We start from the raw sequence: 12,889 nt of genomic DNA on the forward strand, positions 1-12,889 counted from the left end.
CACCAGCATAGCTTTAGTTGATTAGAAACATGGTCTGTTAGTCTGGCATTCATACTTTCTTACCTTTAAAAAGTTGGTTTTAGTAAGGAAATAATAGAGTATTTTGATTGTCCTTTGTACTGTTATGATATCTATAAATCTGGACCCATGAACATTGCTTTAGTTGATTAGAAACATGGTCTGTTAGTTTGGCATTTATACCTTCTTATTTAATATAAAAAGGTTTTAATAAGGAAATAGAAGTATAGTTTTATTGTCCTTTGTACTGTTATGATGTCTATAAATCTGGACCCATGAACATTGCTTTAGTTGATTAGAAACATGATCTGTTAGTCTGTCTTTCATACCTTCTTATATGATAAAAAAAGAGGTTTTAATAATGAAATATAAGAATATTTTGATTGTCCTTTAACTGTTATGATATCTATCTATAAATCTGGACCTATGAACATAGATTTAGTTGATTAGAAACATGGTCTGTTAGTCTGTCTTTCATACCTTCTTATATGATAAAGAAGGAGGTTTTGATAAGGAAATAGTAGAATATTTTATTATCCTTTGTACTGTTATGATGTCTATAAATCTAGACCCATGAACATTGCTTTAGTTGATTAGAAACATGGTCTGTTAGTCTGGCATTTTTAACGTCTTATATTACATAAAAAAATAGGTTTTAATAAGGAAAAAGAAGAATATATTTATTGACCTTTGTACTGTTATGATGTCTATAAATCTGGACCCATGAACATAGCTTTAGTTGATTAGAAACATGGTCTGTTAGTCTGACATTCATACATTCTTATATGATAAAATAAGGTCCTAATAAAGAAATATGAGAATATTTTGATTGTCCTTTGTGCTGTTATGATATCTATCTATAACTCTGGACACACGAGCATAGCTTTAGTTGATTAGAAACATTGTCTGTTAGTCTGTTATTCATGCTTACTTACATAGAAAGAGTGATTCTGGTAAGAAACTGGTAGAGTGAAGGATATTGAAGATATGCATATGTTTATGTCCTCAGGTAATTTTTTTATATTCTATTGAATTTTGATTGGTTGGTGCCAAATATATCTTTATGTGAAACGTTTTTATTTCAAGTGTACCTTTATGTGTGGCAAAGCAACTAGTACAGAATGGAAAAATAGAAAACCTAGTGTAAAAACCCATACCCTTATGTCAAATGTAACTTTTTAACTGGGGGAACTTCAGGTAAGGGTAGGGGAAGTCAACCCCTCCCCCCCCCCTCCGCCATATATTTATTTTTTTTTTTTTTGGGGGGGGGGGGTTGATTGTGGTACCTAAGCTATATTGTAAAGGTGGGCATATCGTTTCAGAGATTAGTGAGATCCTTCGGTATAGACAGACACACGCGCGCATCATGTCACTTTCATATAAGTATTATAAAAACTACAAGTATTAAAAATCTAAATTTATTTACAAATTACGTACATGATAGAAAGATTATATTGAAAACTAACTTGACACAGTAAAATCATCACAGTAAATTTTACAGTCACCCAATTACAATTTTATATCCAAATATTACAATATCAAATTGTTAAGAGGGTGTTTTAATTATGATTTTCATTTCTTTGGAATCGGCTAATTTTTAACATAACTACATATATTAACATTATTTGGGTATAGTTTCTTTCGTGGCAACGCCTCTTTAAGGGGCGTTTCGTCATATATTCACATTAGTTTTATAGGTTATTTTGGGTTAGGTTAAGTTGGGTCAGGTAATTAAATCCGCAGTAGCTAGAAATAATGGAAAGCTACTGAGAAAATACGACGAAACGCCCATCAAGAGGCGTTGCCACGAAAGGGACTATACCCATTATTTTTTAACAAATCTATTTTTATATGAAAATATAGAATTATTAATTTTTATTATGAGGATAAAAATTCTTTGGTAAGTGATACTTAAACATGAACTATTTTGCTTTTATTACAAAAAATAATCATGAAATTTAAGAGGTTTCATCTTGCTTATAATATTAGGAAAGTTATTTTAACACGGCATACAATTGTAATATTTTAATAGTTCAAAACATTACAAAAGCGGATTACATTTCTATTTATAATTAAAATCTTTTCCTAATTGGGGGTTTAAAAATAAAACCAAAAAATAACAAAATGTTTATTTTGGTTTATATTTTTAAACTAATAACATAATATTATCACTCTTTTACGTTTTCAATGTGCTTTATTTTTAGATTGAAAATAAAACAAATGAAGACTCAAATAAGACAAAAAAAATATATCTGTTGATGTCCCAACAGATAAATAAACATTTTTGATCAATATTTGGTGTTGCGGTCGTTGCGTGACCTAATACTTGGTGGTCATGATCTTCTTGTCCTCCTTGCCGTCTGGTAGCCCACGGCTAGACGTGACTGATGTCACGTGACACTGTATCAGATTGTACAGCCGCAACAGCGAGTCAGAACTCGGCCACATACCAGGCCTGAAAATATAAATTCAGATTAGAAACTTTGGCGGTTTTCCTCAAGGAAACCACCCCGACCCCTTATATTTGAAATATTGGAGATAGGGTGTAATCGTGTTAGTAATGACTTTTTAGCTTATGATACAGGATAGCCGCGCAGTTGTTAGGTATGATTTTCTTTTTACTTTAATCCTCACAATATTTTTATAACTTGAAATTTGATATAAACTGAAACCCATGTTTTTTTCCCTTTATCAAAAGAAAACTGCCAACAAGCCTCTACAAAAATTATTTTTTTATTAACATTGAATTTATTCTCTTTATCATAGTTAATTATCTAACTAAACTAGTTAGATATACATATTTTATACTGAGTTACAGTTTGACATTAACAAAGCATTTGATACAGCTATCTTAAATATCTGTATCTTAACACAAACTAGGCACAAATTCTATGTATTTTTTTCTTTCTACTAGGACTGCTCACTAAACACTTATCATTAGGGGAAAGGCTGTTGTTGGTCCATGTAAGGTCTTTAACAAATTGGAGGAGGCGAAGACAACACCCATAACACTTAAATGATTTTCTTTTAATTTGAGAACAAATATTGAATGAGAACAAAATTTTCCAACCTCAACTGGATATCTGTATGTGTGTATGCTAAGATCTCGTAAATGCCTGTTTCGATTGTTCCACAATTTTTAGGGAAGTTTTACATTGGTATATACAGGGAAGATTTTTAGATGTTATCATGAAAAATTAAATTTGTATAAAATATTCTATAATTCTAAACATTGTGTATATGTATGTTGTATACTGGGTTCATAATTTCAAAGTTGTATAATTCCAAATCCTTTTATTAAAAGTTTGAAAACTTTGAGTAGAGGAATCAACATATATCAGTGTATAGTGCTAGAGTGTTGGGTGTCCTATCGTTTGCGCAATTTTTTTTGCGAAGCTTCTCAATAGTCACATTGTGCTATCTCTTCCATAATTTAGTCTTGATGTGTTACTTATAACCCAATTTTTCCAATGTTTTTGTACATAAAATTTTTAAATGGCTATACAGATCGCTTTGCAATTTATAGAAGCTTAGTATTGGTTCTTTGCCAGCTTTGTGGGAAAGGGAATGACGTTGCAATTCCTAACATGCCCAAAGCTACAAGAGTTGAAATAGAAATATTATGAAATATTATCAATATTTTGAAAACAACGAGGAAAAAAAGTAGAAAACTATTTTATTTCAAAACCAATTAAGTTTTTATATGTATAATCGTTTTTTAATGATTTATTCATTTAAAAATGAACTTGTTGGCTAATGCATTTTTTATCTATAAAGTAAAAACATTTTAGTATGTTAGTCTTCACAAGTATTTGATTTATATCCAAACTTTAAGAAAACTTGATAATTCTTGCTGAAAAAAACGACGATTTTAAAAGTAAGAATTTTAGTTTAGAAGTTGATGTTTTTTTCCGTAAAGTTTTAAGAGGGAGGGAAATTTGAGCACTTCTTAAATGATGAGATTATACACATTAAAGATATACTCTTTTATTTATTTTAGGCAAATTTTTTATAAATATCGTTGTCCTCACACAAAGCGCCTATTGAGAAATAAAAAGCCCATACTCAGATTTTTTTAACAAATTAAAAATAAAGAGTCGGTGGTAGTTTTTTTTTCATTTGCCAATAAAGAGCTATGTTTATGTTATTTTAATACAGAACATATTTTTAAGTAAAATAGTTGCCTTTGAAATAAGCTTGTATATCAACTCTAAAATAAGTTTGTTAATATACAACATAATCTTTGGCAAGGACGATGATAATAGTTGTTGCCAAACTTTACTTTTTTGCATAAATAGGGCAGGTTCAATACTTAAAATATTTTTATAAAAATCCTTTTTTGATATTTAAGCCTGTATCTTAATCGTACTTTGTAAAAATATAAGCCTTAATTGAGCTTTTATTAATTGTATCTTAGTTGACAGGTTTGATTATGCTATTTTAAGGATTGACACACATTGCATGTGCAACAGTGTAAATTATATTTTTTAAGGATTGAGCTTAGATTATATATAAGAGTGTAAAGTTCATTACACTAGACTAGCCAATTAAACTATTTAATCTCAGGGTATTATCTATTTTTAACAAACTACGGAAGAATCCTATTATAACATAAATATAAATATAGTAACATTGTATAATATTTTTTTCTGGTTTAAACAAATTGTTACTTAATAGTTTGAATCTATGCGTTATCATTCTATACCTAACATTAAATCCACTGTTTTCCTCAAACTGCTGAGTCATAAACGTTCGTGACAAGCCACGTGATTAAACAACTAACAAGGACAAGAAGCTTTGCTGTAGAAAAAACACATACCTAGACATATGAAGGGTCTTAGCAGTTTCATAAACATCCACATATCCCTCAGTTTCAGCCTGTCTAATCAGGGTGGAGGCTGCACAAAAGGTACCGGCCGCACTGCCCCCAACCTACAAAATAGAATATTTGATGGAGAATACAGTCATTTATTTAATGATTGGGCAACATAGTTAAACAAAGTTAATTTTGATGTTTGATTTTCAACCCGTTTGCTGAGCCGATCATTGGATAATGAATACTTAACTAAACAAAAAAGTAAATTCCTAAGTATCTGACAATAACAATAATTTTGCAATCGAGCCCCATTTTTTTTGGTTTAGTCGCTAAAAATTGAACAAATCTATCTCATTCTTTTCCCTTACTAAAATATTTACCTGGTCCATAACAATGATGGGGTGGGTGGGTAGAGAGTTGACCGCCCCCACAAGCCTCAACCTCATCTTGTCCCTCTCCCGAGTCTCTAACTCAATGTCCTAAAAAGGTTTTGTAAAAAATAATTTTCAAAGATAAGATTTTATCATCAAGTTTAAACAAATTTACCAAACATAAATTTTTTGGGGAATAATATTAAACTTACAAGCACTTTCTTTATTAATTTTGATTTGGTGTTATTATTTAATCTTCACCTCGATCAGTTTTTTTAAAATTTTATTCCTGTTTTTGTTATTAACTGATATGCATCAAATTAAAATTCTAATCCCATATTATCAATTTTAACTTTTGTAATATTAATTTTTTGGATTATATATTTGTTGACAAAATCGATTTCACTTTAAAATAAAGAATTTTAAGAATGTTTCTATCTTGCATTTTTCCCTATTTCTATGCTATTTTCTTAGAATAGATTTAATTTAAAGTTTTAAAAATATTATTGACAAAATACTTTGTATGCTCTAAAAAGTAGGTTATTAGGTAACTAGTATTTTTTTCTGCATTTTAAACTTTTTTGTTGCTGTTTGTTATATCTATCTATTTCATATCTTTGTATCAAAAGCTTTAGTCGAGAGTTAAAACCCTTGCTGGTGCAGATCTGCAACGCAGTATTTACCTAACCTAACTAAAATAAATCTCAACAAGGCATACTAAAGCGAAATTAATGATACTAAGGACAAGAAAAAAAATTTAATACCTGGCCGCTAGAGGTCTGTGCTTCTATATCAGCTGACGCTTCGTCTGTTGGCGATGACGTCACAGGTTTATCCGTGGACCACTCTGGACAAAAGATGAGTCTGACCTTCATGCCTCCAGACTCATTGTGCTGGCGCAGGCTGAAGTCCTTGGTCTGGAAGCCACACAACAGACCCTCCTCCGTAGGAGATAGGATAATGTTTCCAAACCTGAAATTTTTAATATTTACTAACTTTTTTGTATTAATATTTTACCTCTGAAAACTTTCATGTATTTTGTTTCTGTCTAAACATAATTTTTGCTTTGCTATATACTTTCTTTATTTTAATCTGACTGTCTATCTATCATTTTAACTATTTACAATCTATATCTCTCATATTTTCTTTTTATTGATTTTGCAAGGAGATGAAATCTCAATTGTGTCTAATAACTGCCCATCTGTCTATCTATCTATAAATATAATTTTATATCTATTCATCTAGTATACCGTCTTCTGAGTATATATTTGTTTTCTAATCTGTTTATCTATCTATATATCTTTCTACCTTTTTTGTTGATTAACCCAGAACATTCGATTTTGCTTGTATCCGATGGCTGTATTTCTATTCATCTATCTTTCTTTTTTTCTATCTATCTGCCTGTCATTCTATACATATTTCCATGTATCTATCTATCTATGTGTCTATCTATATTTACCTTTTTTGTTTATTAGCCCAGAAAATTGGATATCTATTGTGTCTAATGACTGTCTATCTATCCATCTATCACCTGTCTATCCATCTATCCATCTTTTTTGTTGATTATCCCAGAACATTGCTATTCTATTGAGTTTATTCTTTCCATTTATCTACCTGTCTATCTATCCATAATTCCAGTTATCTATCTATTTATGTGTCTATCTAAATTTACCTATTTTGTTTATTAGCCACGAACATTAAATATTTATTGTGTCTAGCTATCCGTATCTATCTAAATGTCTATCTATCCTACCATGTATCTATCTATCTATGATTACCTTTTTTGTTGATTATCCCAGAACATGGGATGTTGATTGTGCCTAAGGACGGAAAGAACCACGACAGTGACGACCCGATGCTCCCAAACAAGCCGCCAAAAATCAAATTCAGTAGACTCCTTAAAATAATTAATTTATTAATCCCAATAATGTAGGAATTGGCTGGTCCAATTGAGTTTTTTTTTGGGATGCTAAATATATGTCTTAGGCTGGTTTTAGGTAATTTTTAATAGGCCATAGATAAGTAAGTAAAACTCAAACTATAGGAAATTCGGGATAATGAAAAAAGTTTTCCAAAAGTTAAATTTTTTATTTCAAATATTATAACTGAACTTAATTATCCAAATATAGATAACTAACACTTATTTTGTCTTGATTAGCTACCTTATGTATTTTACAAGTAGGCCAGTAAAACTATTCTAATATTAGAATTGTTTCTGAATTACATAATAATTTTGCATAAATTTTGTTGATATAACTTTTGCATTTTTAATAAAATATTTTTATCTCAACTTTTAATGAATTAATTAAATTCTTTTGTAATATTATTACTTAATAAGTTTCTTTGATTTATTAAGATACACAATTAATTTATATTCTTAATGCAGATTTACATATTTATTTAAAAAAAACAAGGATGGTAACATCCATAGATAGCGAAATACAAAAAATCATGGAAGTGATAACCGAACAAAGTGAGACATAAAGCAGATTGTCAGTTGTCATAAGAAATAAAAGAGAGATAATGTGTAAAAATCAAGTGAAAATTACGAAGCATTAAGAAAATAAACTATAAGTTTTTTTAAGCATGTCCATATTAGATATCCAGGTAGACAGTGAGCTATATTGTATAAGATATCTAGAAGATAGCAAGGATAGATAATTACCTTAGGGTGCTGAGTAAGTATGAACTGGTTGAGGCTAAGATATCCAGGTAGCCAGGATGCGTTGATATAATCTGAGCCTTCCTCCATACTTGTGCCCAGACACACCCGGTTCATGTCCAGAGGTATAAAATCAAAACTCTGGTTCTAAAACAATAATTTTTATATTAATCCAACTATCTACATATGTGTTATTGACAAAACATATTTTTAGTTGAAGCAACAAAATTTGACTTGTCATGGTCTTAAATAAGCTTTAGTATTTTTTAAATAACAAGACTCATCAAGTTATTAACATTAATTGACTACAATCAGCTGATTTAATTTTGTCACGTGACCAATGTCCTAAACTAGCAGCTGTTTTTTCTATCAGAACATGTGACTACCAAACACAGCTGTTCTAAATCAAGTCAGCTGATTTTTAGGTAGTCACGTGGCTACACAAATGGTTTCTTTCAAGCTGACTGCACTCAGTTGTTTTAAAGCTAGTCTATAGCTTAAAAATCAACAGCTGCTAAAAACATGTGACAAAATATTTTACCTTGAGTTGATTGCAGGGCAGGGTGGCCGCGCTGAACTCTGACTCTGCGGGCTTGTAGCTGGTCACGTGACTGAACTGCCGGTCAAGCAGCTGGAAGGGGATGTTTGACCCCTCTGTGGTGAAGCTACTCTGTAGACTGTTGATATACCTGAACAAAAATACAATTTGACAAAAAGTCGCTTCATAAAAAGGTCTAAAATATTGGTATGTTAAGCAAATACTAAATTACTAAATATTCAAAAATACAAGAAAAAATAGATAACTATTAGTTTTCTTGAATAAATTACTTGACAAAAACTTTTTTATTGCCCATAATGAATTTGATATTAACATCTTAATCCTTTCACTTTTCATTTCCATTTCAAAGTTGGAGAAGCTTGAAAATAAAACTTTTCTCCAACAATAAAACTCACTTTATCTCTCTTTCACTCTCTCTCTCTCTCTCTCTCTCTCTCTCTCTCACTCTATTTTCCCTATTAATTCACACTTTCCTCTTTTTTCCCCTTTCCCCCTCTTTTAAATCTTTGATTTTCAATATTAAAAGTTTTTTCTCTCTTTTACTCTTTTCCTCCACCAATTAATCCACTTAAAGTTAATTTGAAATAAAACTCACATGCTTTCTTTCATTTTTTTTATCTGCATAAATTCAAAATCTTTTTGTTTGATTAAATAGATAATTTTAATATAAATGCAATTACTTTGTTTTTATATAGTTATATTAACTTTTCTAACCCGATATTGTGGCGTAAAAACGTCGCCCAACCACTCGTTGTCGGAAAAGTGATAGATTTGAATCTCGCCCTGATACCGAGTCAAGGCTAAAGACATTAAAAATGGTTCCTACTGCTGCTATACGAGATTCTCGACAGTTGATGGGATGCCTTGGCCCTAAAAGAGGCGCAACTCATTTTCACACAATTGTACAATTTTGATCTTAACTTATCTATATTTTTTAAACATTAATTACTAATTAATAATGTGTAGTATATCAAATGTTTTGATAAATTCAAAGTGTTATTAATTAGATGATCTTTAACATAGAAATTAGCTAAATTATTGAAAAGTGATATTTTTAATGTATTTAAATTATCCTTTATATTCTTAACCATTATTTGGGCAAATAGGAGGTGGGCTACACTGACACAGCGATTTAAAATGGTAAAATTCTTTGATTTTCCAATATATTTGATGGGTTGCTCGCATCTAATTGTAAGATAACATTCAATTCAACACAATTTTCTCAAGTAAAGACCTTGAAAAGGAAACTTGAACAACATCCTTTGACATTTGAGAGTCTCCCTCCCCCCAAACCTATGAAACATAGAATTTAAATCACCATATAACAGGGGACAAAATTTGAATTGGGGAAAAAATGTTGCCAACCAAGTAAATTGGAATAATTTACGGCGGGCTCGACAACAGCGCATGGACAACTTACAGACTGAAGGTATATTGAAGTTTAGTACTTTAGTTAATAAGCTGGATTTATAAAACTGTTGACAAAAAGTCAATTTGATCAGTTGATTAAATGTTTTGGGTATAGTCCCTAACCTAACCTAAAATAACCTATAATAAGCCATTTTAAAAATACGACGAATCGCCCCATAAGGGGCAATGTTACGAAAGGGACTATTCCTAATGTTTTAAGCACAAATTTTTCTACCAATCACAGGGGCAAAAAATGAACAAATAAAGAAACTATTTTGGAAGGGGGATTTTATTTTTTTAGGGGAAATTGCTTAAACTTTTCACATAAATTTGTTGGATGAATTTAGTTTGAATGAAAATTTGAATGATTTTCACCCAGCGCATTCATATAATTGCTTATTACAACTTAGATACCTTTAGAAAAGACTAATTTGTAGCGTAACTTCACTATAATATATGTATATAAAAATTAACTGTGAAAAATCTTTTTATTATTCTTTTTTTAAGAATCTGTTTTGACACGTCAGATTCGCCGACCGACAGAAAGACAGACGTTGAATAGATCATTCATCTTTATATAAAAATAATATGTTTTAAGTAAACCTTTCATAATAATACAATAATAAGCTGTATGACTTAGTTCTTTTGCCATCCTTGTTAAATCAATATATTAATCATTAATTTCTAAGTTAATAACCAAATCAATTGTGTTTTGATATAGGTCATATATAACTTTAAGTTGTTTGGCGATACAGTCAAATTTATCCAACATAGATTGATATATTTTATTTTGATAAACTTTTGACTAATTGAAATCTAGTATCTATTTAATTCAAATGGACACTAAATTAAAAAAAAATATATTCTTATTCTCTGAAAAAAATATTCAAATTGTTATAAAATTAAATAAAATACATTACCAAAGAAAATGTTTAGTAAATTGTTTTCAACTAAAACTTAATTAACTTCTCTTATAAAAGCTGAGAGAAATTTTAGTTTTATAACTGGATATTTTCTGGATAAAAGTTGATGTCTTTATGCATATGAGTAGATTTAAAGGACCCTCTTGGATGCATGAGAAGTTTTTGTACAAGAGACCAAACCTTAAAAAAATGTGGGCATAGTCCTTTTCGTAACATCGCACCTTATAGGGCGATTCTTCGTATTTTTCACAGTAGCTTTTCTCCTATTTCTAGCCCCTGCGGGGGGCTATAACCATGCGGGGCCAATTACCTAACCCTGTGGGGCAATAACCTAACCAAATATAACCTAACCTAACCTAAAATAACCTATAAAAAGCTATTTTAGAAATACGACGAATCGCCCCTTATGGGGCGATGTTACGAAAGGGACTATTCCCAATAATGTAATATAAAAGCTACCCCTCCCTTTAAAAGTACATATTTCTTTTGTTATTTAATCATAAAACTAATTAAGGAAGCTAAGAAATTTAGGTATAAATATACTACAACAATGTGTCTTAGAAATATAAAATTAATATATAATTTAACAAATAATTGTGGGTGTAATTACATAAGAATCAAACAGGAATAAGTTTACCTAACCCGGAGATGAATGTTGAATAATAAATGAGAGGGTGGGTATTTCTGTCTTTAAGTTCACTAGTTCATACAGGGATAAATGGATAGTAACATGGTTGAATAATAAATAAGAGGGTGGGTATTTCTGTCTTTAAGTTCACTAGTTCATACAGGGATAAATGGATAGTAACATGGTTGAATAATAAATGAGAGGGTGGGTATTTCTGTCTATAAGTCCACTAGTTCATGCAGGGATAAATGGATAGTAACATGGTTGAATAATAAATAAGAGGGTGGGTATTTCTGTCTATAAGTCCACTAGTTCATGCAGGGATAAATGGATAGTAACATGGTTGAATAATAAATAAGAGGGTGGGTATTTCTGTCTATAAATTCACTAATTCATACAAGGATAAATGGATAGTAACATGGTTGAATAATAAATAAGAGGGTGGGTATTTCTGTCCATAAGTCCACTAGTTCATGCAGGGATAAATGGATAGTAACATGGTTGAATAATAAATAAGAGGGTGGGTATTTCTGTCTATAAGTTCACTAATTCATACAAGGATAAATGGATAGTAATATGGTTGAATAATGAATAAATGAGAGGGTGGGTATTTCTGTCTATAAGTTCACTAGTTCATACAGGGATAAATGGATAGTAATATGGTTGAATAATAAATAAATGAGAGGGTGGGTATTTCTGTCTATAAGTTCACTAGTTCATACAGGGATAAATGGATAGTAACATGGTTGAATAATAAATTAGAGGGTAGGTATTTCTGTCTATAAGTTGACTAGTTCATACTGGGATAAATAAGTAGTAACATGGTTGAATAATAAATAAGAGGGTGAGTATTTCTGTCTATAAGTTCACTAGTTCATACAGGGATAAATGGATAGTAACATGGTTGAATAATAAATAAGAGGGTGGGTATTTCTGTCTATAAGTCCACTAGTTCATGCAGGGATAAATGGATAGTAACATGGTTGAATAATAAATAAGAGGGTGGGTATTTCTGTCTATAAGTTCACTAGTTCATGCAGGGATAAATAGATAGTTGAATAATAAATAAGTGGTTGGGTATTTCTGTCTATAAGTTCACTAGTTCATACAAAGATAAATGGATAGTAACATGGTTGAATAATAAATAAGAGGGTGGGTATTTCTGTCTATAAGTTCACTAGTTCATACAGGGATAAATGGATAGTAACTTGGTTTAATAATAAATAAAAGGGTAGGTATTTCTGTCTACAAGTTCACTAGTTCATGCAGGGATAAATGAAATTTGCCTATTCTTTTATTCCAAAGTTCATTGTAAGCTTCCTGTATTTTCTACATATATAACTTGATGACGTTCACAGATTTTATTCTAATGAAATAATGATATATCTAACTAAATATATAATTTTACTATTTTGAATTAGGTATGCCTTTGAACTTGGAGAAATATGTTTTTTTTTATTTCTTCAAAACTTTATGTACTAAATTAAGGTATTCTTTACATG

The 12,889-nt window shown here is 30.3% G+C and overlaps 1 protein-coding gene across 1 annotated transcript in view; it reads right to left on the minus strand.

Moving 5' to 3' along the window:
* Window positions 1-1,422: 1,422 nt before the first annotated feature.
* LOC145314871 (putative receptor-type tyrosine-protein phosphatase mosPTP-1) overlaps window positions 1,423-12,889 on the minus strand; it is a 122,417-nt gene continuing 110,950 nt past the window's right edge. Inside the window, exons 26-32 of the mRNA XM_080154950.1 lie at window positions 8,409-8,556; window positions 7,871-8,014; window positions 6,984-7,102; window positions 5,970-6,177; window positions 5,215-5,313; window positions 4,838-4,950; window positions 1,423-2,473 (exon numbers count right to left, since the gene is read on the minus strand). Of these exons, the coding sequence (XP_080011076.1) occupies window positions 2,338-2,473; window positions 4,838-4,950; window positions 5,215-5,313; window positions 5,970-6,177; window positions 6,984-7,102; window positions 7,871-8,014; window positions 8,409-8,556 (967 nt within the window). The 3' untranslated portion in view covers window positions 1,423-2,337. The remainder of the gene's footprint in view (window positions 2,474-4,837; window positions 4,951-5,214; window positions 5,314-5,969; window positions 6,178-6,983; window positions 7,103-7,870; window positions 8,015-8,408; window positions 8,557-12,889) is intronic.

The sequence above is a fragment of the Acartia tonsa genome, chromosome 3, assembly GCF_053477335.1.
Source record: "Acartia tonsa isolate MP-2025a chromosome 3, ASM5347733v1, whole genome shotgun sequence".
Classification (NCBI taxonomy): domain Eukaryota; kingdom Metazoa; phylum Arthropoda; class Copepoda; order Calanoida; family Acartiidae; genus Acartia; species Acartia tonsa.